Source organism: Sus scrofa, chromosome 5, assembly GCF_054392235.1.
Source record: "Sus scrofa isolate SSC_HxYL_T2T_F1_AM1 chromosome 5, Sscrofa_HxYL_maternal_Yorkshire_Landrace_v2.0, whole genome shotgun sequence".
NCBI classification, from domain to species: Eukaryota; Metazoa; Chordata; class Mammalia; order Artiodactyla; family Suidae; genus Sus; species Sus scrofa.
In genome coordinates, this window is record NC_139387.1 from 15,566,242 (window position 1) to 15,590,945 (window position 24,704).

General features: G+C 36.5%; 1 protein-coding gene across 11 annotated transcripts in view; it reads right to left on the reverse strand.

The window, feature by feature from the left end:
• RIC8B (RIC8 guanine nucleotide exchange factor B) overlaps nucleotides 1-24,704 on the reverse strand; it is a 111,311-nt gene that overhangs the window by 32,884 nt on the left and 53,723 nt on the right. For 6 of the 11 annotated variants that reach the window (XR_001303487.3, XR_001303486.3, XR_014803101.1 and 3 more), the window contains exons 5-8: nucleotides 21,198-21,426; nucleotides 20,368-20,463; nucleotides 14,884-15,028; nucleotides 5,032-5,176 (exon numbers count right to left, since the gene is read on the reverse strand). Coding sequence is in view for 4 of the 11 variants with exons in the window: in XM_001926280.8 (XP_001926315.4) it covers nucleotides 5,032-5,176; nucleotides 14,884-15,028; nucleotides 20,368-20,463; nucleotides 21,198-21,426 (615 nt within the window). In the remaining 7 variants the exon portion in view is untranslated. Of the gene's footprint in view, nucleotides 1-1,580; nucleotides 3,924-4,112; nucleotides 5,177-14,883; nucleotides 15,029-20,367; nucleotides 20,464-21,197; nucleotides 21,427-24,704 lie in introns of those variants that run through there. The other 5 variants (XR_014803104.1, XR_014803105.1, XM_084955489.1 and 2 more) reach the window with 3 other exon arrangements.

Sequence of the window (24,704 nt, forward strand, 5' to 3'; positions counted from 1 at the left end):
CATATAAATGTAAAACTGACTCCACATTGAAGAAGTAGGGTAAATTATGAAACAACACCTTAATCCAAGTTTTTGCCCCCCCCCCCCTTTTTTTTGCTCTTTAGGGCTGCACTTGCGGCATATGGAAGTTCCTAGGCTAGAGGTTCAATTGGGATCATAGCTGCTGGCCCATGCCATAGCCACAGCCACAGCCACACAGGATCTAGGCCACAACTGTGACCTACACTATGGCTCAGGGCAACACCAGATCCTTAACCCACTGAGCGAGTCCAGGAACCGAACCTACAAACCAGTCGGATTCATTTCTGCTGCACCACAATGGGAACTCCAAGTTTTTGCATTCTACTAGCAATACAAAGAAAACAGGGTATTGTAGTGTAATTCTTTCACTTATTTATCAACTATTAAGTATCTATCATGTATCAGCCATACAGACAGACATGCTGAATACATATATATATATACACAAATACCAAGCTGCATGTAAGCAATTAAGAAAGCTCCAAAATACCTTTTTAAATTATAGTGCTTTATGTTTCCTATGTTGGAATGCTAGATTAAGAGTGATATCCTTGGTATAAGGGATATAGAAAACTGTGGTTGTGAATCTATAGGAAATGAAACCTGTACTTAGATTAAAATCAAAAGAAAAATTAGAGAACTCAATTTTTAAAGTGTAAAACTGGTGTGACTGCAAATATCACCAAGGCTGGTTAGCCAGTATACATAGCATAAGTGGCAATGATTTTATTTTCAATTCTGGTCCTTAGAGATCAAATTTAGATTGTGTTTCATGATTGCTTACAGTAAATAAACCCCAGTTCCTAGGAATGCTAATTAAATCCTATTATATATAAACAAACCACAATAGTCCAAACTAGAAAAAAAAAAGAGGGAGTTCCCATTGTGGCACTGCGGAAGCGAATCCGACTAGGAACCATGAGGTTGTGGGCTTGATCCCTGGCCTTTCCCAGTGGGTTAAGGATCCAGCATTGCTGTGGGCTGTGGTGTAGGCTGGCAGCTGTAGCTCTGATTTGACCCCTAGCCTGGGAACCTCCATACGCCTGAGTGTGGCCCTAAAAAGCAAAAAAAAAAGAAAGAAAGAAAAAGAAAAATCTTCAGCTCCTGTTTCTGGTTCATCTACTTCAAGAAATATTAAAAACAAAAGATATCTGTTTCATTTGTATAGCCCTAATATATAGAGACAATTAAAATGAAACTTAAAGCAATATAACAAAATCTTGACAAAAAAAGGGTTTTTTTTTTGTGTTGAAGAAACTATCTGTAAAGCTGCAGCCACAGCTACTGCTGAGAGATAGAGTCAAGAAGGAAATTCCTCTGAATTGCTTAGTATAATAATTTTAAACTTTTGGATGTGATTATGACCTAGTATGGGGTATTAAAAATATAAGAAGCAGTCAGAATATAGGAAGAGGGTATCCTACAGACTTAGGCCAACTTTAGCCATTCCCTCCTTCTGTCCCTCCATATAGCAGCCTTTCAAAGACAACTTTTTGGACCCATAGGTTTCTATATACCATATCCAGCCTACAAGCAACGTGTCTAAAATGAGCCAAATGTCATTAGATACACATTTTTAATTTATGTTTGGAAGGATGCACAAACCACAGTAGCCTCTGTTATATCTATACAGTAAAGGAGCCTCCTTGCTCAGAGACATAAAAGAAACTGGTATAAAAGTTAGAACTCAGAAATCTGGTTTCTTTTTGACATAGGACCAAAATTATCTGAAAACTTTTTTTTTTTTAATCTGAAAACTTTTAACAAAGACGGCTAGACATATACCAAAAACCTGTGTGGCATGTAACTTGATTCTATGAGTATACTTTGACTAAGCCATTTCCAGTCCATTAAATACATTTATTTTGACACAAAAAGGACTGTTGTGATATTAACTGTCTCTCATAGCTTGAATGTAAGCTCCATACAATTCTTAGTTTCAGATTCCACTAAAGGATTACAGGTTACCTTGGTGCATTAATCAGAATCCACTTATATTTTTGACAATGGGACGAGGGCCAACTGGATGGAGGGTAATTTCTTTGCTTCTGCCAACACTGCACTGTTGGTGAATAAATGCATCGTAAGAAAGACTGTGATTCTGGGAGCACTGACTGGTAAAGAGTAATCGGGGTAAGGGAGTAAGCAGTCCTTTCAGATGCTGACTTTATAAACTTGACTAGATTAGTAAGGGGTTTTCATAACGATTTTAAAGGAAGAAGTTCTTTGAGACCTAAGGATCACTGTCCAGAGCACAAAGGATTGCCTTGCTTGCAAAGTTCACCACTACCTTCCTGGAGACCATTTTAATAAGTATTTTAAATTAACAAATGAAATGTCCCACTACACTGTTTCACCTGAAAGGGGAAGACGTAAGGAAAAAAATACAAATGCAAATCTGTATGAAGGGAGAAGGTGTGACGCTAAGTGAGGAAAAAACGCACTTATACTTGTAATGTACAATGTTTAAGAAACAAGATTTCACAATGGTGGCTATTCTGGCCACACTAACACACCATTCCTATTAACGATATAGGCCAGATGCAAAGGCTGAAGATGATTCTAAACAGGGATGTAAAGCCTAAGCACAGAATCTTTCTATGCCAGGGTGCCAAGACAATACCAATATAAAACACCACGGTCCTTGACTTAAACAAGGAAATCTAACTTTACTTCCATAATGTTAACACACTTCTATTTCCTGTACTACTGGGAGAGACCCAATACTCTTGTATTTTCTCCAAGCTCCTCCTTGTTATAGTAGCATTCTTGTGTTTGCTAGATACCAATACCATTTTAGAAATCATCTACCAAATAAAAATAACAGTACACATTGAGATGCAATGATATCAACCATCCATGAGTACTGAGGAATTTTCTATCTTCGGTGCCTGTGTCCACATACTCCGGGACATAATGAAGGCCTGATGTAATTTCTACCTTTGTTAAAAAATGAGGCTTCTCAAGTGGTATATTTTAATGTCTCAAATGGAGAGATAGAAAATATTAAATTGATACGGAAATACAGTTTATGGAACAGAAAAAGCAAGGGCTAACAAAAAGGATTTAGAACAATATCTTCTATAATTACGGAAAGATGAATGCATTATTTCTCTATCTTAGCTTAAAATACTTGATAGAGATGCTCAATTTATGACATCTAAATGGTGTCAATCTTAAGAACTTACTGCTTAGGTCACTGTTAGCTTTTTTTCCCCAAAAGCCTTTTTTTTTAGGGCATACTCTGTAAGATCCTGTTGAGGCTGACAGCACTGGGGATGCTACAAGTAACACTACCAACTCAGACCTGATTTTACGAGAATACCAGCCATATAATTCCTGTCTGATTAGGGAATGACCTTTTCTTTTACCTTCTGACAACCTATTATTTTCATATCAACAAGGCAGTATCTATACTTTTTTTAAAAAAGGGCCTAATTTTTCAGATAATGACTTTTCTGTCGCTAATCAACTACTATATCACACACATGAAGACTGTGGGTAGAAAATCTACCCACATCACACTCTCGAAGACTGTAGGTAGGAAACATAGCATGTCAATGGAAGGACATATCTTTTTAATATTCAGTAATGAAGACCATAAAACTGAGCTCAAATAACTCCTAGTAAGTGGAAACTAAGAAATTTTACCTAGAATTGGAGTTAAGAGGGGGATGAAAAGGATGGGAAGGGAAAACAAGAGAGGAGAGGTGGTTTGTTTTGGGACAAGAGACAATTAGTATCTCGTAAGCACTGACTTGGGGGATTTGATACAGTCTCTGGTTTGCCTATCCAGTGCACCAATGCCTCTGTTAAAAGATGATTCCCTGTTTGATTAAAATTTACTATAAACTTTTTTTTTCTTTTTAGGGCTGCACTCGTGGCATATAGAGGTTCCCAGGCTAGGGGTCTAATTGGAGCTACAGCTGCCAGCCTATGCCACAGCCACACCAGATCCAAACCACATCTGCGACCTACACCACAGCTCACAGCAATGCCAGACCCATTGAGTGAGGCTGGAGATCGAAGCTGCAGCCTGGTTCCTAGCTGGGTTTGTTTCTACTGTGCCACAACCAGAACTCCTAAACTTCTTTCTTTTTGCTAGTAATGTGTCTTACTGCTTTACTTTATAGATTCTTAAGGGTTTTTATGCAAGAGGAAAGATGAGAATGTATGGAACCTACATTTAGATTTCTGAGAAAGGCTGAAGCATCAAATAACCAACTTAAATACTTGGTCTTGATATGCTTTATACAGTCTCAACTTATGGAAAAGAAAGCACAAAATAAGCAACAGTATCTGTGTTTAAGTATATAATGATGTATGTGATATATATATATCTGGTCTTTTTAGGGCCACACCCCACGGCGTATAGAAGTTCCCAGGCTAGGGGTCTAATCGGAACTATAGCTGCCAGCCTAAACCACAGACACAGCAACGCCAGATCCGAGCTGTGTCTGTGACCTACACCACAGCTCACAGCAATGCCGGATCCTTAACCCACTGAGTGAGGCCAGGGGTCAAACCCGCAACCTCAGCAACCTCATGGTTCCTAGTCAGATCTGTTTCTGCTGCACCACAATGGGACCTTTTTTTGCTTTTTTTAAGAGCCGCACTTGCGGCATGTGGAAATTCACAGGCTAGGGGTCCAATTGGAGGCAGGGATTGAACCCACAACCACATGGTTCCTAGTCAGATTAGCTTCCTCTGCACCACGACAGGAACTCCATTTTAGATATCTAAAAACACTATCTCTCTTAATACTTAGGAGAGGACAATGAGCATTTTAAAAATATGGAGCAGATCGTTTCTTGCAATATTATCTTCCCTCAATCACTTGAAGTCACTCTCTAAGGCACTAGCTATGAAACTGCCTCTAATACACTATTAAACAGGAAGCTTCCAAATCCACAAAAGAAAAGAAATACTTGGAAAACGAAAGACAAAGGAAGTGAAAGGCAAATAACCAACTCAAAGCAAAGTTAGGTGAAAAGAAACATGATACTATACTTTGGTTTTGCATTTTTGTATTCTTCAGTGTCTGTATCCTCGTCCTCTGAGTACCAATTATCTCCTCTTCCTCCAGCCAAGAGGCCCCTGGCCGCCAACAGTCCTGCAGCATTCCCATAGCCAGTGTATTTCAGCAGACTATCCACTGCAAAAACAGAATAGGTTTTTAGGCAAGAATCCTTGGGTGCTCACTATCATCACCAACTACTCACCAACACAGGGAGGTTGGAGATAGATGTGACGACAGTAAATCTTAAAATTGAAAAGTTTTCGAAGTGTGGTTATGGTAATCCTACATGGTCTGAGGACGAAAAGCCTTTTTTCCCAGGTATCAGAAATTCAAATGGAGCTGTTTTGAATATATTTTGTGGCAGGAGTGGGGCCTCTGTAACCACCAGGCCATCAGTAATGGTGGTGTCTTAAGTTTCTGACTGAAAATTTTATGTCTTTATCCAGCTTCAGAGAAATGATGATTAGAAAGTTATGAAAGCCAGAGTGGGATTTTATCAGTATAACACATAATGTGAGATCTTTCTTATTCCCTTCATAGGAAGTGGAGGGAAAGAGTATAAGAGATAAGAATACTTAAGGATATTAGCAAATAGGATAGGTAAGTTACTACTTCTTCAAAGAAGTTAGCAAAATATGTAAGCATACAATACCCACTGAGAAGGTAGGCCCAGGAGTTTTAATAATGGCTTTACCGCTTACTAGCAGGTTGACCTTAAGTAAATTATTTTGCAGCTCCTTACTCCAACTTTCAAATATGGAGAATTGGAAAAATAACTACCTCACAGGTTAATACATGCAAGGTGCTTAGAAAAGTAGCTGTCACAAAGTAAGCATGTTCTTTTCTCCTGGTAATATTAGGCAAAATGTAAAATGATCGTTTTAGACATTTTAATCAAATGAAAAAGCCCCATAAAGCATTTGGTGCACATCCTCTGTATTACCTTGCCATCAGTTCACCAGTGTAAGGGGAATCCTGAACTGTAGGAATTTTTTTTTTTTTATTTCTAAGTACCTTTAAGGAAGATACTAAACAGTCATTAGCAGCTTTATGCAACAACACTTTTTTTTTTCCAGGTACAATTTCAAGGTGAACACTAGAATGTTCAATGAAAAGATAAAAGATGGCAAAATTTACTTAAAGCTGTCAATAAAATATTCTAAAGACAACTATAGGATGCAAAACATATCACTATGTATTTTATCCATGTATAAAGACTTAGTAAAATCTACATCTTAAATACTACTGTAATTCAGATAACTTACCTCAAAAAAGACAAAATAAAGCTGGAGAAGATTCAGAAGAGGGCAATTAAAGTGCCCACCTGAAAGGGGCGGTGGATAGGGAACTAGATGGTTAAGGAAAGAAGATATATAATGAGTATGAACTCATGAAGGGCATGGATAGGGTGCACAGTGCATAGTCCAGGATAGAGTTGTTGATTAAATTTCCAAATACTTGAATGAGAGGGTGCCTCCTCTGACAATGAATATAGGTAGTCTGGGAGTAAATAAAAGGAAGTCCTGCTTTCAAAGGACACAGCCAACTGGTGAAATTTGTACAAAAGGAAATACAGTTTAATAATATAAGTAGATTAAATAAAAGTTTTACACTAGTCACTTTCAACTGTTTTCTATGTTAAAACCTCTTGGTGACTGTGGTCCCTTTGGTATTTCTCAGGGGGTGCTGGGTATCATATTAGAATTTAATGAGGGATCATGGTGGTATAATTTGAAAGCTCTCTGAATGAATCTAATATGCTTCTTCTTGCCATCCGTACCTGGATTCTTAGTGGGTTACTACAGGAAGTGAGTATCCAGTGTATATAGATATTCTTAATATTCATGACTTTAATGACATGGTCAGACACAAAGTCACTGAGGTTGAAGGATCATATATTTGAACTCACATGAAAATGATATTCTCATTGTTCAAGTTTCTGGATAAGATTTATTTTTTAACAAATAAAGATGTTTGGTGGTTCCAGAAAAGAAATAGTCACTGAAATTGTGAAAGCCTAAATTGAGATGATATGAATAAATGGCTTAAATATACTTAAAATAGTAAAAGTGACACAAATGTAAATAACCACTCTAGTGGTTCAACATTAAAGTAATTTAAGAATGCAGTTTATGAAAGGCCAAAATAGGTTAAAAATAAGCCAAGAGAATCCTAAATATCTTGCTTTCTTATGCATAAACTCCTCCTGGAAGCTAGTTAATAGTAAAAACACCCCTAGCACTTTTATGAAAATAATGCTTACTGCTCATTCACTGGAACAAACATTCTATGTGACTATAATAGTTTAGGTTACAAAGACTGCTTTAGACACAACTTGCCTTCAGAATACATAGATAAGGCTATATAGCCAATAGTTTAAATGTCAAATGAACTTTTGCTAATGGGATAAAATACTTAAAAATGCAGGTTGGGGAAGAGGGGACAAATGGACTACAAAACCCACATAGTGAGAGGCATTTTCTTTGAGAAGTTCTGACTGACATTATTTGGTGGAGTGTTTCAAGTCACTTTTTAATCGATTTCAAATATACTGTATAACATCCTATTTGATATTGGGAAAGTAGTAAAAGGAAAATGGACTGAATTTGGATGTCAAGGTGAACTGCTAAGGCACACAAAAGATCTTATGGGTGATCCTTAAAAGGACACAGATGCATTTGTTTTTTGTCACAGTACTCATCTATGCAGTTAGATGAAACTGCTGCTGAAATGAAACAAACCAGCATTCAGTCAGAAAGTTGCAAGAAATATTTCACCATTATTTCATCAAGATGCTAGAGGGCACTATGAACAGAAGAAACCAACCACAGCAGCACACTGCAAAGTCAGAACTGCACTGGTAGTAGTGGCACTGTTGCTTATATACACATGGGTTTTTAATCACACTCTACTATGAAAACAAAAAAGGGGCTTTTCTCTTTTGCTAAGGAGAAGAATGGCAGAGCCAGAGTCTACCCAGAAAACATCCCCTCTTCTCTGTTACATAGAGAAGGATTTATAATCCTTTTCCTTTCAGTCAAATGCTGTGACTTTTTGAAATCCTATTCTAGAAGTTTCCTCTAACTAGTTTTCCCATTTCCAGTCTCATACCGCCCCCCCATTCCTTGTTCCACACAACTCCCTGTTTTATCTTTGTAAAGCAAAAATAATGATGTTCATTACCTTCCTGGATAAAACCTCTAATATCTCCCCTAAAGGCTAAAACTCAAGTTCTAAAACAGAGCCTAAAGGGATCTTCATTTTCTGGCCTCTGCCTTCATTCCCAAACTCATCTCCTATCACTCCTGTGATTATGGAGTCTTCACACTTTGAAACTAGTCTCTTTCCTGTATATACCAAGGCTGTCTGTGAAGATTTTCTTTGACCTTCTCCATACCAGCCAATCATTCCCTCTTCCAGGCTGCTATGGTACCTGGCATATTCTCTATGGTGCTCACCATGGCATACCACAATTATTCCTTCATATGGAGAAATCCGTAAGACAGTGTATTCACCACACTGAACTCATAGAGAACACAAATGTTTGGTCTTTCATTAAACATTTATGGGGTACCTACTATCTGTAAGGTATTTTGTTAAACATGGGGATCCAAAGACAAAGAAGACATGATCTCTGACCTAAAGAAACTCAACGTCTAGAATAAAAGTCTATAATAAAAATGTCTAGAATAAAAGTTTTTGATAAACAAAAAGTTACAACATAGCAAATGTCAAAAAAGATCAGTAAAAATGATGCAAAGCAGAGAATGATGAACTCTGCCTCAGATATCTTCACAGAAATGATACTTAGAGTGATCTTCAAGAATACACATGCTAACAAAGTTGGGAGAGGCATTCCATGCAAAAGGAACAGCATTGGCCAAGTCATGGAGATATGCCAAGAAACAGTGTAGTATATATAATCAGGTAAAAATAAAGAATTCAGTATAATTAAGCAGAAAGTGTAGGGTAAGAGTAGATTTAGGATACACCTCAGAGACAGGCCATGGAGGTGAAATTTGGATTTTACCATGCAAGTGACAGGGAGTCACTGCAAGTTTTATAAGGAGGAATGACAAGATTATATATGTATTTTAGAACAGTCCCTCTGTTAGGTACATGGAAGACAAAATGAAAAAACCTGACCAGAAATAAAGGGGAATGACTATTAAGAGACAGATTTGACACACACACACACACACACACACACACACACACACACACACACACACCCACACACCCACCCACCCACCCACCCACCCAAATAGGCTGAAGCAGAAGCCAAGGGAGGGGATAAGACCACTCGGAGTAATGTAAAGTGAGACTGGGCCAGAAGAGAACTTTAGGGGATGCTAGCAATTAGATGTGGACAGAGATAGGAGTTAGCATGTCACACTGAAAAGAAAGAAGAAAGAGGTGGATCAAAAGAAATGTAAGAGTGTATGGTGGCACAGAAACACAGACAGTGGTCAATAGTGCCAGCTGTTACAAGAGATGTGATAAGATAAAGACTAAAAAAATCCATTCCTTTTGAAAATTAGTTAATTTGTGACTTTCCTGAACACATTTTCAGTGTAATCTGGGGAGTAAGGAATGGTGGAAAAGCCTTACTTACAGCAAGTTGAGGCATGAGTGGGAAATAAGGATACTGAAAAGAACAAATCAGTCTTCCAAGACGCTAACATGTGAAAGTCTGTGACATGAAGATGTATACAGACTGAGGAAAACAGGGAGAAGTAACAAACAAAAGATAACAACTGATGAAGCAAGGCTTTTGAGAAGACAGGAAGAGAAAAGATCATCAGGAGAGGGAGATTGCTTAGCTCCAACCTAAAAAGACATTTATTCTTCTGAGACTGATATAAATGAGACAAAGGTAAATTTATAAAGGTATGGGGCTCTGTATCCAGAGAGTTAACGCCTTGTTTACCTCTGCAATTCAGCCCCTACCTTACCACAATGCCTAGCACATACGGGGATTAATGAATGTGTTCAAACGTGGCCATGTGGGGAGAAGGGGAATACCCCACAAACGCAGGGGGTTGGGTTAACAAATTATTTCCTCTCATTAAACTATGTAAGGCCATCTTTAGGGCCTCCCCCCGCATAAGAACATCATTTGCAGAGGAGGTAATGAAAATTTAGTTTTGTCTGGGCTCAACAAAACAAGTTGGTAGTATGAACACACAAGTGAACCTGTGAGTTGCTATCAGTTGGAGATACAGTTTAGCCTAACACAGACGGCACTTGGATGGCTTTTTCTGTGCCAAATCTTCTGTAACATTTTGCTCTTTGTATCTTGCCTCATTTCAATTTTCCTTCTTAATCTTGTCCTTGTGTCCCTAACCCAATTTGGTTGCTGTTTGCTGTCCAAAATTAGTAGTCTGACCTTTGTGTCTTGATCATAGTACCTTTACTTTCCAACTCAGCTTTGAAAATCCATAAGAGGAAAATTCAGTCACTCTGATAAATTATTTCAATAAATTATTTTTATTTCATTTGGATATAGTCTGTATTCAAATGCAAGCCAAACATTAAAACCTGATGACTTATAAATTGAATATGGACTATAAACTTTTTTTGGTAGAGGGTTTCAAATTAGAATCAGTTGATAGCATTTAAAAACTAGAGAATTTTATGTAGAAATCTAGAGTCCTGGCTTCTCTCAAAAAATCTGGAAGATATGGTAACATTGGCCCCATGTTCCTATATGGTAACAACCAGCTGGAGCTAAATAGCAGCAAGGTCCTCTTTCCAGTCCCCACAACCCCCATGCTCCTTCATGTCCACAATGAGCTAAGTATCAGTTTTTATTTATCATCTTATGTTCAGTCCATGTGACTTAACTTTATTACCAACTTGGGCACTTGTAGGCATTTGAGTTTGTAATCCTTAATAAAGTAGGTAAATAATCTGAGAGCAGAGACCTTGTGTATCTCGTATACCTCTGTATTCCCAGAGTCTAGCTCAAAAAGTATTTGCTGGATGTGCAAATTTTTATTTCAGAAGAATACAGCTACTAAACTTAAAATCAATTTAGGAGGAGAAGCATAAGAATATATAGAGAATTGTTAAAAATCAAATGAAAAAGACAATTTTGCTAATATGGGTTGGCTTTGGACTCAAAAATTAGGACTATGAACCTTCAAATATGGGGTACCAGGGGGAACAAAGCGAATCATTTCAAATTTTAAAAACTGACAAATTCATTTATAAATGTATATACCATATTTGTTATGACACTAACTCATTAGTAAAGTGATTATATTTAGATACATAACTTATGTATTTAGATATGTAAAATTATTTAGATATACATTTAAATGTGTAACTTATGATTTAGGTATGTAATATATATTTAGAGGCGTAATTACAGAAGAGATAAACTTCATTTTCCCCTCTTAAAAACTTTACAAGTACACAAGAAAGGTAAAATCATTGCAGAAAAATTACAAAATGTAGAGAACTAAAAAAAGTAGCAGTCATTCTACTACTTAGAGGTAACCTACGGCATATGGAGGTTCCCAAGTTAGGGGTCTAATTGGAGCTGTTGCTGCTGGCCTATGCCAGAGCCACAGCAACGCCACATCCGAGCCGTGTGTGCAACCTATACCACAGCTCACGGCAATGCCGGATCCTTAACCCACTGAGCGAGGCCAGGGATCGAACCCGCAACCTCATGGTTCCTAGTTGGATTCGTTTCCACTGTGCCACGACAGGAATGCTGATGTGTATTTTTATAAACATTTCTGATGAACAGATACACGTGTGGTTTAGATTTATGTATATACATACATAATTATACTTTTAAAAAGCTAATTTCTGATCTCAGAAAAATCAATTCAATTCAGCCAATATTTACAGATTACTATATGCAAAGCATTATTCCAGTTACTTACTTTCAAGATGTAATGTCAAACTTTTTCAAAAGTCTTAAAATGACTGAATAGTTTAAAAGAGCAGATGTCAATTAAACAAGTCTATGATAAGAGATGAAGATAATTACAGTTGACTCTTGAACAATACAGGAGTTAGGGGTGACAACCCTTATGCAGTTGAAAATCCTTGTATAACTTTACCGGGGGCCCTCCGTATCTATGGTTCCACATCCATGGATTCAACCAACCATGGAACACGCAGTACTGTATTATATATTCACTGAAAAAAAAATCTACATGTAAGGGCCCATGGGCAGTTCAAGGGTCAACTGTACTACAATGGGAAATATAGAATGGAAAGAAAGGGCTCAAATTCCGGCTTTAGCTTTAAGGAACTAAGTCACCTTAGATAAATTACTGAAAGACCTCTGTCTCATTTTTGACACTGAACTAGTAGTTAGAGAGTTCCCATGAGAAGTAAATGAGATTATGGCATAGAATGTTTGGTACATGACTGTGTTTATTATCATTGCAATGATACTGATCAAATTATGTTGACAATATACCATTTTAACAGTAACTTGAGTGGCTGTATCAATTAGTCAGAAATGAAGTTTAGGAATTCAGTTATACTCAATATTTTGTAATAATCTATAAGGGAGAAAAATTTGAAAAAGAATATATATATATTTTACATATATATATAGTAATCACTGTGATGTATGCTTAAAACTAATATGACACTGTAAATCAACTGTACTTCAATTAAAAAAATAATTCAATGACTGCAACTCAATAGCAAAAAACCCCAAATACTTTGATTAAAACTTGGGTAAAGAACCTGAACAGACACTTTTCCAAAGAAGACATACAGATGGCCAACAGGTACATGAAAAGATGCTTAACATCCCTAATCATCAGGGAAAATGCAAATCAAAACCACAATAAAGTTTACCTCACACCTCTTCAGATGGCTTTAAATCAAAAAACAAGAGGTAAGTGTTGGTGAGGATGTGGTGAAAAGGGAACCCTTGTACAGTGCCGGTGTGAATGCAAATTGGTCAGCTACTGTGGAAAAAGAATGGAAGTTACTAAAAAGATTAAATACAGAACTACAATATGATCCACCATCCCACTTCTGGGTGTATATCTAAAGGACAGGAAATCAGTATTCCTAAGAGATATCTGCACTCCCATGTTCATTGTAGCACAATTCACAATAGCCAAAACATGGAAACAAGCTAAGTGTCCATCAACAGATGAATGGATAAATAAACACACACACACACACACACACACACACACACACACACACACACACACACACACTTGACTTCCAAGGAATGGTAGGGTTAGGGATGCCTACCCTTCAAACAGTCGAAAATATGTGTATTATAACATAGTCAGCTTTCTCTATCTGCAGTTCCACATCCATAGATCCAATTAACTTTGGATCCAACCAAGGACCTTGCAGTACTGTTGCGTGTATTTATTGAAAAATGTCCACACATCTAAGTGAACTCGAGCAGTTCAAACCTGTATTGGTCAAGAATCAACTGTATATAAAATGGTGTTATCAGCCACAACAAAGAAGGAAACCCTGCTATTTGCAACAACATGGATGAACCTAGAGAACATTACACTAAGTGAATAAACCAGACAGAGAAAGACAAATACTGTATGATCTCACTTATATGTAGAATCTTTAAAAAGAGCTCAAACTGCTAGAAATAGTAGAATGGTGGTTACCAGGGTTTAGAGGGTAGGGGAAACAGATCTGGTCAAAGGGTACATGTGATGATGAATATAAGATGAATAAGTTCAGTTATAACATGAAGAAGTTTTGGGGATCTACTGTAGAGCATGGTGACTACAGTTAATAATACTTAATTGTGCACTTGAAATTTGCTAACGGAATAAATCTTAAGCCTTTTCACCACATACACACTCACACTATGTAAGGTGGTGAATGTATTAACCTGTGGCAATCACTTCACAACACATATGTATATAAATAATTATACTGTATACTTTAAATATATAATTATACTGTATACTTTAAATATATATAATTTTATTTGTCAATCATATCTCAATAAAGGGGGTGGGGGAGAATTCAACTGATTTAAGATTTTTGAGAGAAGTGAGTCAAGTTTTCCATCTCCAAATTATCAATCTCACACATAAAAAAGTGGAACATAAAATCTGCTTATGTTGGGACATTTATTCGAGTACTTTTATGAACTAGTAGATGAAGATACAAATAGGTAAGAATATTTGAATAACTTGGCTGAAGTTCTGTGTTTGGAGAACTTACCTTTTATAAAGTGAAATAACCCATATAGTATTAGGAGAGAGAGATTTTAAATTGTTAGATGTATCTCAGAAGACAATCATTTTATTTATACTAGTAGGATAGTATTTATTACACAATTGTAGTTACTTTTTAATTTCTCTCCACTTCTGTCTTACCCTTATCTCAAGGGTAAGGGGTGTTATCTTCCACATTTATAGCTCACATTCAATAACTATTTATTGATTAAAGAACTTATTAGCATAGACACAAAAACTCCTATAGCTTTAATTCCAAGAAGAATTAAAAAGGAGAATGAACCTAGGCCTTTGCCTGATTATCAAAATAGTAACACCTGAATGCAGACTTTTCATAATGGCCCCAGGTCCTGACTTATTAAGATTAAGAAGTCTGGGTTAAGGATCCAGAAGGCAAAGTTACATGTGAGTATGTTTGGAAGTATATCTGTTTACATGTCTCAAGGAATTCAGAAGCATATAGAAAATGCTCTTAAATTAATAATTTCTATTATCTCTCCAAGCCCTCTAATAGAACAGATAGAGAATAAGCTCTGAAAAGAGTGGAATGAGATGGCCACTACTAAAACAGAAACATTTCTCAAATTCCCTCAGAAAGATGAAAAAGTAGAGGGCAAAGAGAGTTTAACCTACCTCTCTCTTTGCAAAGGACAAAAAGGAATTCAGCAGCAATTTGCTTGACTCCAAGGTCAACATGAGTCATGAGGCGCACCAGCTTATTTCTCACAGTTGAGCCAACTTCAGGTCGGTTTGTCACATCCCTCAATGGTGGTAAAACCTAATGGCACAAATGCAAAACCATCATCAATCTAAGTACTAGAATAAGGAAGAATGGTACCATCTAGCTAGTCAGTCTTATAATGTCTACTGCACTTAGTTTTCTAAGAGTTGAAAACATTAAAAAATAAATAGGTTTACTTCTAGGTAAAATAAAACTAAACAATAACAATAAAAACAAGCCTCAAATAATTTTATGCCTGTAATGAATTACCTGACTCGCTTTGATTTTTCTCTTAATTCATTTTCATTATTTACTAAAAAAGACTACATTTGTTTTATTTTATAATAAAATGGTTATTAATTATTGAGTACATCCTATGTGCTAGTTGTTATAATAGATGGTACACATAAATCCTCCATAATCAACCCTCACAGTAACCTTGAAAAGGTTAACATCACCATTGTCCCTACTGTGCAGACTGATCCTCACAGGGGTTACACAACTTGTTGGTCTGTCTGTTTGCTCACTCACCTACCCATCTGTGAATCCACCTAGACACTTCCTCTTTTGGTTCTTCTATTATCTCACTGGTTGCGTCATTTAGCCTCTGCACCAACTCTCTTTTCTCCTCTTGTTTTCAAGTGTTGGGATATTCAACGGTTGAGTTCTCGGGCAACATTTCTTTACTATTTTCACTCATTCTACTGGTGATCTCATCCAGTTTTATAGACTTATATGGTCTCTATTTACTGATAATTCCCTAAACTATATCTTGATTTCTTCCATGACCTCCAGACTTTTATAGGCTTCTCAAATTTTGCATGTCCTAAACAAAATACTGGATCTCCCCCAAAAGCTGTTCCTTCTACAGGTTTCCCTCATTAAATGGCAAGTTCACTCTTCCAACTGTTTACTGCAAAAATCTTGGAAACATCATTGATGCCTAGTCCCTGCTTCCCTCCTGGCTCTTCTACAATTTATTCTCTACATGGCAGCTAGGATGATGTCATCATCTTTTCAAAGTCCTCCAGTTCCCATGGCTTCTCATCTTAGTCATAGAAAAGAAATCCTTACAGCCTCCTTAGGTTTCACATACTGTGGCTTCTACTATATTCCTTGCTTACACTGCTATAGTCACACGGACCTCAATGAAATTCCTTAAACACATAGTGCACTTTCCTGCTTAACAGTCTTTACATTTGCTGCTCCCTCTGCCCAGAAATTCTTTTTCTAGAAACTTGCATGGTTCATTCCCTTACTTTCTTTAGGTCTCTGTTCAAATGTCATTTATAGGAAGATATTTGCTGAGCACCCTATATAATTAACCTTCACCATTCCCCTTTTTATCCCCCTGCCTTTGCTTTAATCTTCCTCAGAGCACTTAACCACCTGACACAGTGTATATTTCTTTCTTTACTGTCTGCCTTCTTCCACAAGAGTCAGTTCCATGGGGGCAGGGTTTTCTTTCTGTTCTGTTTACTGCTCTCAGGACCTAGCATATTACAGGTATTGGATAAATATTTGCTGATCAAAAAAAGAATGAATTCAAGTAACATTTTATTTTAGTAACTCTTTAAAAGTGCCTTCTATAAACTACATACTATGCCAGGAAATGAGGATAGACACAAAGACAAATATAATTTACTACGCCAGACTCTATGTGTATATTATTTTTATTCAATCCATTCAATGACTTCCTTCCTTCCTTATCTCCTTCTATTCTGAGTGCCTACCATGTATCAGGAGTTATTGGAGGACCTGGAGATACTGCTATATAAAAAAATGGAAACTAAATATGAGAAAATTGAGTAATCTACCCGAAGTGTCTAAAGAATCCATATTTCAGTATCTCTGGTAGGGTAGAGCAAAATGCTCTTTGTGCCCTGGAGGCATGAAGTAATTGCACAATAAATTCTTACTGTTTGGTTTAGTCAACCATACTGAGTTTTACCTCTAATTTTTAGAAGAGACATGTAACAAGAGTATGTAGTATGTACCTACAATTCCAGACTACAGTATCTATTACAGAGTATAATATCACACAAAAATTTTGTTAGTAATGTTTTGGGTTCCTTAAAATAAGTTTTTAAAGTGAAATTTTGTTGTTTTTATTGTTACCCATTGTGCCCAAACTGCCTATGTATGAGCTTTTCTATTTCCCTCCAATACTACCCTCCAAGAATTCTTTTTCCTTGTCTTTGACAAATCTTGTCCAGTTCCTTCTTCAAAACCACAGAGGGAGTTCCTGTCATGGCTCAGCAGTAACCATCCCAACTAGTATTTATGAGAACATGGGTTGGATCCCTGGCCTTGCTCAGTGGGTTAAAGATCCGGCACTGCTGTGAGCTGTGGTGTAGGCCATAGACTCAGTAGGTGTAGGTCAGATTCCATGTTGCTATGGCTGTGGCACAGGCCAGCAGCTACAGCTCAAGTTTGACCCCTAGCCTGGAACTTCCATATACTGCAGGTGCGGCCCTAAAAAGACAAAAACCAACCAAACAAAAAATCCACAGAAATGTCCTCTCTTCTATAAGCCTCTCGAGACTAATCCAATCTGTATCAGTAATTTCTACCATCTGTTCTCTTTCTACCTGGCCACATTGGTCTGAATACTCAAGACCAATTTCCTTTAGGTATGCATGAGTTGGATTTAATCAGGTATTAGGTACAGCGAAGAATAATTAGTTAGCCATGGTTCCATTTACACTATTATCAAACAAAGCTAATCATCTGTTACTTTAAGTTCTGCCTTTCTTGATCACAGTCCATATCTTGCTCAGAAGGAAAGGTGACTTTTGTACTGTGCCTTATATCTTTCTTTATCTGTGCTTTTTCTTTGAAGACAAGGAGTAGGCTTCATAATCTTTTCTATCTACATAATGCCTGGCTTAAGAACTTCATACAAAGAAACTGTTTAACAAATAGGGTTTTCAGGGGTTTTTTTTTTGGCTATCCTGGTTAGAGATAGCAAATCTAAACAGTTCAGTTGAACATGGACTTCCTATGTAAAAAAGCTAAAATATAGAACACTTAAAGTATTTCCATTTATTATTCTCCACCAAGTCCTAGTCACAACAGAATGTCTTAATCAAACTTGGAAATCACCTTAATTCATCAATTAACTAATTTATTTTGTTTAAATGATTACCCTGCTTTGAGAGTACTGTTCTTCCAACAGACTGTAAATTCTTCAAAGATAGTGTCCCTACTTTCTAATATCTCCTCATCAGCAATATCTATTAATATGCTCTGCACAAAGTAAAGCGCTTATTAAATCTTAACCATAAACACACAGAGGAAAAATAAAACTGGTTTATTTATTAAGGGAAAGTCTGTACGGCAATAAATGAACACTGGAATGAATGGTGGCACCGTGTACTGCAATGTGGAGAGAAGGGAAAGATAGAAGGTGAGGGGATGGGAAATTACAAGATGAATTTGGGATATGTTAAACCTAAGATACCTACTATACATCCAAGGGGAGGAGATGAGTGGGCAGTATGTTATATAAGTCTGGAAATGAGTGGGCAGTATATTTATAAGTCTGGAGATGAGTGGGCAGTTATGTTACATAAGTCTGGTACATAGGGGACAGGTCAGGGCTAGAGATAGAAATTTAGGAGTCATCAGTGAATAGATGATTTTCAAAACCACGACTATTGAATGAGATCACCAAAGGAGGAGAAATGGAGACAGAGAAAATACCGCCTTGGGGAACGCAAACACTGAAAGAAGAGGTTCTCTATTGTGTCCTAGCAACCAAGTAAAGAAAGTATTTCAAGAAGGAGAGAATACTTAATTGCATCAAAGTGGTATCAGGGAATTTTAAAAAAAGACTTGAAAACCATTAGACTTGGCAAAATTGGGTTGATGACTTTTGATAAACACCTTTGTAAAGAGTGGAAAGCATGAAACCTAATTACAGTGGGTCCAGAAGAAAATCAAAATGTATAAAAATAGAGAGGGTGTGTACAGAAAACTCTTCTGAGGAACACTGTATAAAGAAGAACAGAGAAATGGGAAGGCAGCTTGAGAAGTAAAATGAAAGGAAGATTCTTCTGCTTTTAAGATGGAAGATGTGTTTGGGTGCAGACAAAAATGGTCTAGTACCTTTAAAAAAATGATTAATATAAGAAGAAAAAGAGGGAAAAAATGTAGGAGCAAAGTTCTTGAAGTGAGAGGAAAAGAGTGCATATTCTGGCCACAGAAGGAAGCAGGGACAATTCACCTGTGTGATACAGGGAGAAACAAAGGATATGGTGGTACAGATGCAGACAGGAGATGCAGAGGTAGAAAGATGATTTCTTACCATTAACCCTATTACCATCTTACTCTCAAATTTCATCATCAGGTCTCTTTTGGGACAGTCTCCTCGTATAGACACTCCTCTAGTCTATCCTATATATCGTAGCCAAAATATTTTTAAATATAAATGAGGCCACACTATTTCCTTCTCAAACACACCAGGGCTTTCCCATTTCACTTAGAAGAGAATCACAAGTTCTATACAACCTTATGTTATTGGTTCTTGCTTACCTCCTTTACTTCAGCTACCATTCTCCCCTTGAAGGCTAGTGCTGTCTAGCCTTCCTCCTTTTCCTTAAGCATACCAAAGCATCCTCTCATCTCAGGGACTTGAAACTTGTTCTCTCTGGTATACTCTTCTTCCAGAATAGTCTCAGAAATATTCACAGAGAATATCCTCTTCCAGATAGTCTCAGAGATCCTTTTTTTTACTTATGCACGTTTGTGTCCAGGCGTCATTTTCTCAGAGGCCCTTCCTTATTCCTTTAAGCTTCCCCTTCCCCTGTATCTTTCTTCAGAATATTTATCACTATTTGCCATTGTATCATATATTTATTTGTTTACTTTTTGTCCCCCTACTATAAGGTAAACCCCACAAGGCAAAGACTTTATCTGTGGAGTTCCTGCTGTTGTGCAATGGGTTAAGAATCTGACTGCAGCAGCTCGGGTTGCTGCAGAGGCACAGGTTCAATCCCTGGCCTGGCATAGTGGATTAAAGGACCTGACATTGCTGCAGCTGTGGTACAGGTTGCAGCTGTGGCTTGGATTCAATCCCTGGCCTGGGAACTTCCACATGCCATGGGTGTGGCCATTAAAAAAAAACAAAACAAAAAACTCATTGGTATTTCAAAGCTTAGAACACAGCACATAGACTTCAGTAAACATTTGTTGACTAAATGAATGAATGACTCAAAAAATATACAACACCACTTTTCTGGATTAGGAAGATTTCAAAGATTAACATTAACTTTTTTGAATTTCTGACATTCTGAAAAAAAAAAAACACTGTGAAAGAATTCGATTCATTAATACCATGTTAAAAAAAACACATAAAAGATTAACTTTGATATGTCTATGCATTAAACAGTTACCTGATCTTTGAGAAATTTTCTGATGTTTCGATGGGCTCGAGAACATTCTGTTAATAAGCTGAGAACTGGAGTTAGACCCTCTCTATAGCTGCTTCCCTATAAAGAAAACCATATGTACATTAGTTTAGTTTCTAACAGTTTTACTTTTCTCCATATAACTATATATTAATACTCTATTTTGAGGAAACATTTGATGTTGCCAAAGCTGTACAAACAATTTAAAAAATTATTTTCCTAACAATATTTCCGTCTCATTAGTTATCTTCACATTTACGAATGCGCCCATCTTTTATCCTTAGTAGATTTTCCTATAATTTATAGGGTCCTCGTTCAGATGATCAGCTTAGATGAGGCAAAGATTTTGATGACTAACCCATACTACCTTGCTGCCTTTTAATATAGTTACTTGACAAGCAAGTGATAGAAAAGAGAAAATAAGCAGCTTACAACAAATGGAAAGTTGACACTTTCAAATATGTCTGTCTTTTAGGTGTTATGGAAAGTATTTACCATCAACTTTTTTTGGGGGGGGGAATAATTTTTACTTCTAGGACTTACAAAATACCTAACTATTTTTCCTTTGTTTTCAGGCACTAGTCACAATTTTGGTGTCACATCAACACAATTTTCATCTTTAAATAAGTAAATTCATTTGGTTTCAGCAATTTATCATTTATTATAATAAAATGCTTTCCAGAATATAAATAATTATTCAAGATGTCACCTATGAAAAAAAGCTTAGATTAAAAAATCGTCCTGGATGTTTGCATGTGTGTACAATTATATTCTTTAGAAGCATATTCCCAAAGCTTCCATTTTATCAGTCTCACCTTGTCTATTCTCTTCTCCATAAAATTGAGTAAAACATGAATGGCTTCCATATTCATGCCATTGTATACCATGGTACTGTTTTTCAAAACTGTTTCTTTCTCAGCTGTTTTATCACTGGGCAGTTCATCTAGAGTCGTTGCCTCTTGGGCTGTTTCTTCATGGGTTAATGGACAAATGAGAACATCCAAACAAGAGACTGGAACATTGCTTAAAAGGTTGACCGCATTGCTGAAAAGCAATTTAAAAAGACAATATTTTAATTTGATTGAATAGTCCTTTAAAATGCAAACATAATAAGAAGTTCAGAAATGACTTTTAGGAGTCAATTAAAATTCTTCTTTTTCAAAATAAGCCTTTAATATTACTTGGCATTTAATGACTGAGAGAGAGAAAATAAAGAGTACTATTTCAAATATACATATGACAAATTGGAAAGATGTTAAACAGACATACACAATCACACATAATGTCATGTCACTCTCTGAAATGCTAAAATGGAATTAGTGAGCTTTAACACCAGCTCCTTAATTTTATTATAACACAATACTAGCTTTGCAGTTCTTCCTTGGGGTTTTAAATCCTTTTGTGGATCCGCTGGTGTTTTATTATTCCTTAGATTACAACATAAAACATTAGAGGAGCACAGTATATAAGCAGCTTATCACAGAGGCAACATTAAGAAACAAATACTGTAAGATTATGTTTTGTCCTTTCTAGATGTAAAAATACGATTTTTTTTGTAAGACATTTGCAGAAAATGGAAAATGATCCTTTTTCTCCCTCTTGCCCCCAGATTTCTTTAAAAGAGGCCAACATAGCTATTTTGAATCTCTATTCCTAGGCCTTTCTGCTATGTATTAATGAAATAATAAGCGTGGGATGCACACCAGTAGGGGGAACTCAAGACTTGTATTTTTTTGGTATTCCCTAAAAATCTTGTTCTGTTCCTTAGTGTATAAGAGATTAAAATGACACTAACAATTTTAAAATTAGACATGCTCTCAATTAATTGATTTTCCCCCATACATTATTTCATATTTTTTTTCATTTAAAAGGAGAGGTGATGTTCTGTGCTAACTGGATCTTAAAAGCTGGTGCCTCAGAACTTCCTGATAAACAACAATGGAGAGACAGGCATTACATTTCCTAGTGACAGAGAACCAGATCTAAAAATAACCACATCCTGACTAAAAATAAACTCTTGCAAATGCAATTTAAAAGTCTAACTACTTAGAAACTAAATTCAGGGCTTAATCTAACTGATGCTGCCTTAATTTAGCCCACAGTAGTTTATTTTAATTTAGATTAGAGTGATACTCTACAAAATAAAATAAAACAACAAAACAGAAACAAAATAAAAAATATTTTCTCTCCTTTACCCTGAAGTGTGGCTCCTTTTCTCCAAGAATATTTCCTTTCTTTTTATACTACTGGGGAAAAAATTCATAAAAACTCAAAGTTTAAAAAAGTAGACAATGGAGAACAATAAGTGGTAATGTGCAGGGAATCAAAAAAATCGGAACTAAGAACAAAAATAATGTAACAAGTCCTATAAGTAAATGGTTCCCTGTAAAACACAAGTTATTTGGTTGTCCCCACCAAGAATCTACTGCTGCTGCTATTACTACTATTATTAAGCAAAGTCCCTAATTTTGTTTATTTGGAAATAATCACAATTGGCTGAAATACAGTACTTCACCCACAAACTTTCTTTTCAAAATTTTTGTAATCACAACATTGTAGGTCAACTACACTTCAATAAAACTTTTTTAAAAATGGGGAAAAAAACATTTTTGTTAAAAAATAAGAATTTTGCAAACATCTGTAGTTCCTTATAGATAAAAATATTGTTTCAGACTTAAGCATTTGGAAACTATTATTAAATATAGATTCACTGAGGTTAAAAGAGAAAAAAAAATAGAACTCTACCTTGGAATTACTTTCTAAAACTAAAAGCCATTCTGAAATGTTAGAGGATTTTTTTTTTTTTTTTCAACACATAGGGCAACAGGCTGGAGTCCACCAAAAGTGTGATTCTCTGAGTCTACCAGAGAGAACACACTGAAAAGTTTAAGGCAATGCAGTTCATTACAAAGGAATGTTTTCCTTTATATTCATCTAAAATAAGCAGTTTCCAGGAATCTGCTAAGTTTAAGAAACGAAACATAGAGTTTGATTCAACAAATATTTGCAGGTTTTAGGCTTTTCAAGTAAAGTTCTCATTTTCTTGTTTCTTATTAAACAACTGGGTTCTCAAACAACTACAAAATTAATTTTCTGGCTCACTGTGTTTGAGCTATTCTTTTTAAGTAAGGAAAGCCAGCTTTTTGAGCTCTGTCACTTCTCTGACAGTTTTATTTGTGGTAGAAGAGTGTATGAAATTCTCCAGCTACCAGGAAGTCAGTGACTATGCACAGATCTGCACAATGGTGTTTGCATTCCTACTCCAGGGGGTAGAAATACTGTGTATATTACTCTCTCCTTTTCAGCTTCCTAGGGATCATTAATCACTGGGACATGACATCCTCCCACTCATACTCCCAGCCCCCTCCTGATATGCAAATTCAAAAGCAGGACCTATTTTGGGCTTCTTAAAGCTCTGATTAAAGTCTTGTTAGTTGTGGGAGAGAAGAGGCAATCTGAAATCCAGTCCTGTATCAATCACTGGGCTAAATATAATTTAATATCAGATGACACTGAGAAGCATAACAGCACACGTAGACCTACAGCTTGTTAACAAACCTTCCTGGTCAAATGTATCTTTTTTATATTTGGGGCTTACATATCTTTTTTCATTGTTGGAATATCTACTTGAATGAATTTCAAGATCGCGAAAAGATTTTCAGATGTAAATACATAAGTTTACTTTCATCTAACTCAGTTCAGTAATTATCTACTAATTACTTAATGCCAGGCATTGTTTTAGGCAGGTATCATGAAGAAAAGAGAGAGAAACTCCTGCCTTTGTGGAGCTTATTTTCCAATGTGGAGAGCATACTCAATGAAAAGTAAACAAACAAAAAATAAGTTAATGGAAGAGAAGGTAATAAAGGTCTAAAGGTAAAATTCAGGAGGCTGAAACGGAACATGTGAGTTGTAATTCTGAAGAGGGTAGTTTTGGGCAGACTTCACCAGACTGTGTCATTTAAGCAAAGACTTAAAAAGGATGTTAGGGAGTGAGCCCTGTGACTATGTGGGGAAGAAGAAGGGCAAGAGTGAAGGTCCCAGGACAGAGGCAGTAGGGTGTCTGAAGAACTGTGAAGAAGTTGGTGTGGCTGAACCACCATACACAGGGAGATCAGCTGGGTGACAAGAGGCCAGATTGGTTTTGCAGACTATTCCAACTGGTGAGGAAGAAGGGAAACCAAGGAAGGATGGTAGCCTGGAAGAGAGTCTATCAGTAGGAATGGAGTGATCACCTATGTCTAATGATGTGGACAGATCAAGTAAGATGACAACTGATAAAACATCCACTGGATTTAACAACACAGATGTGACCTTAATAG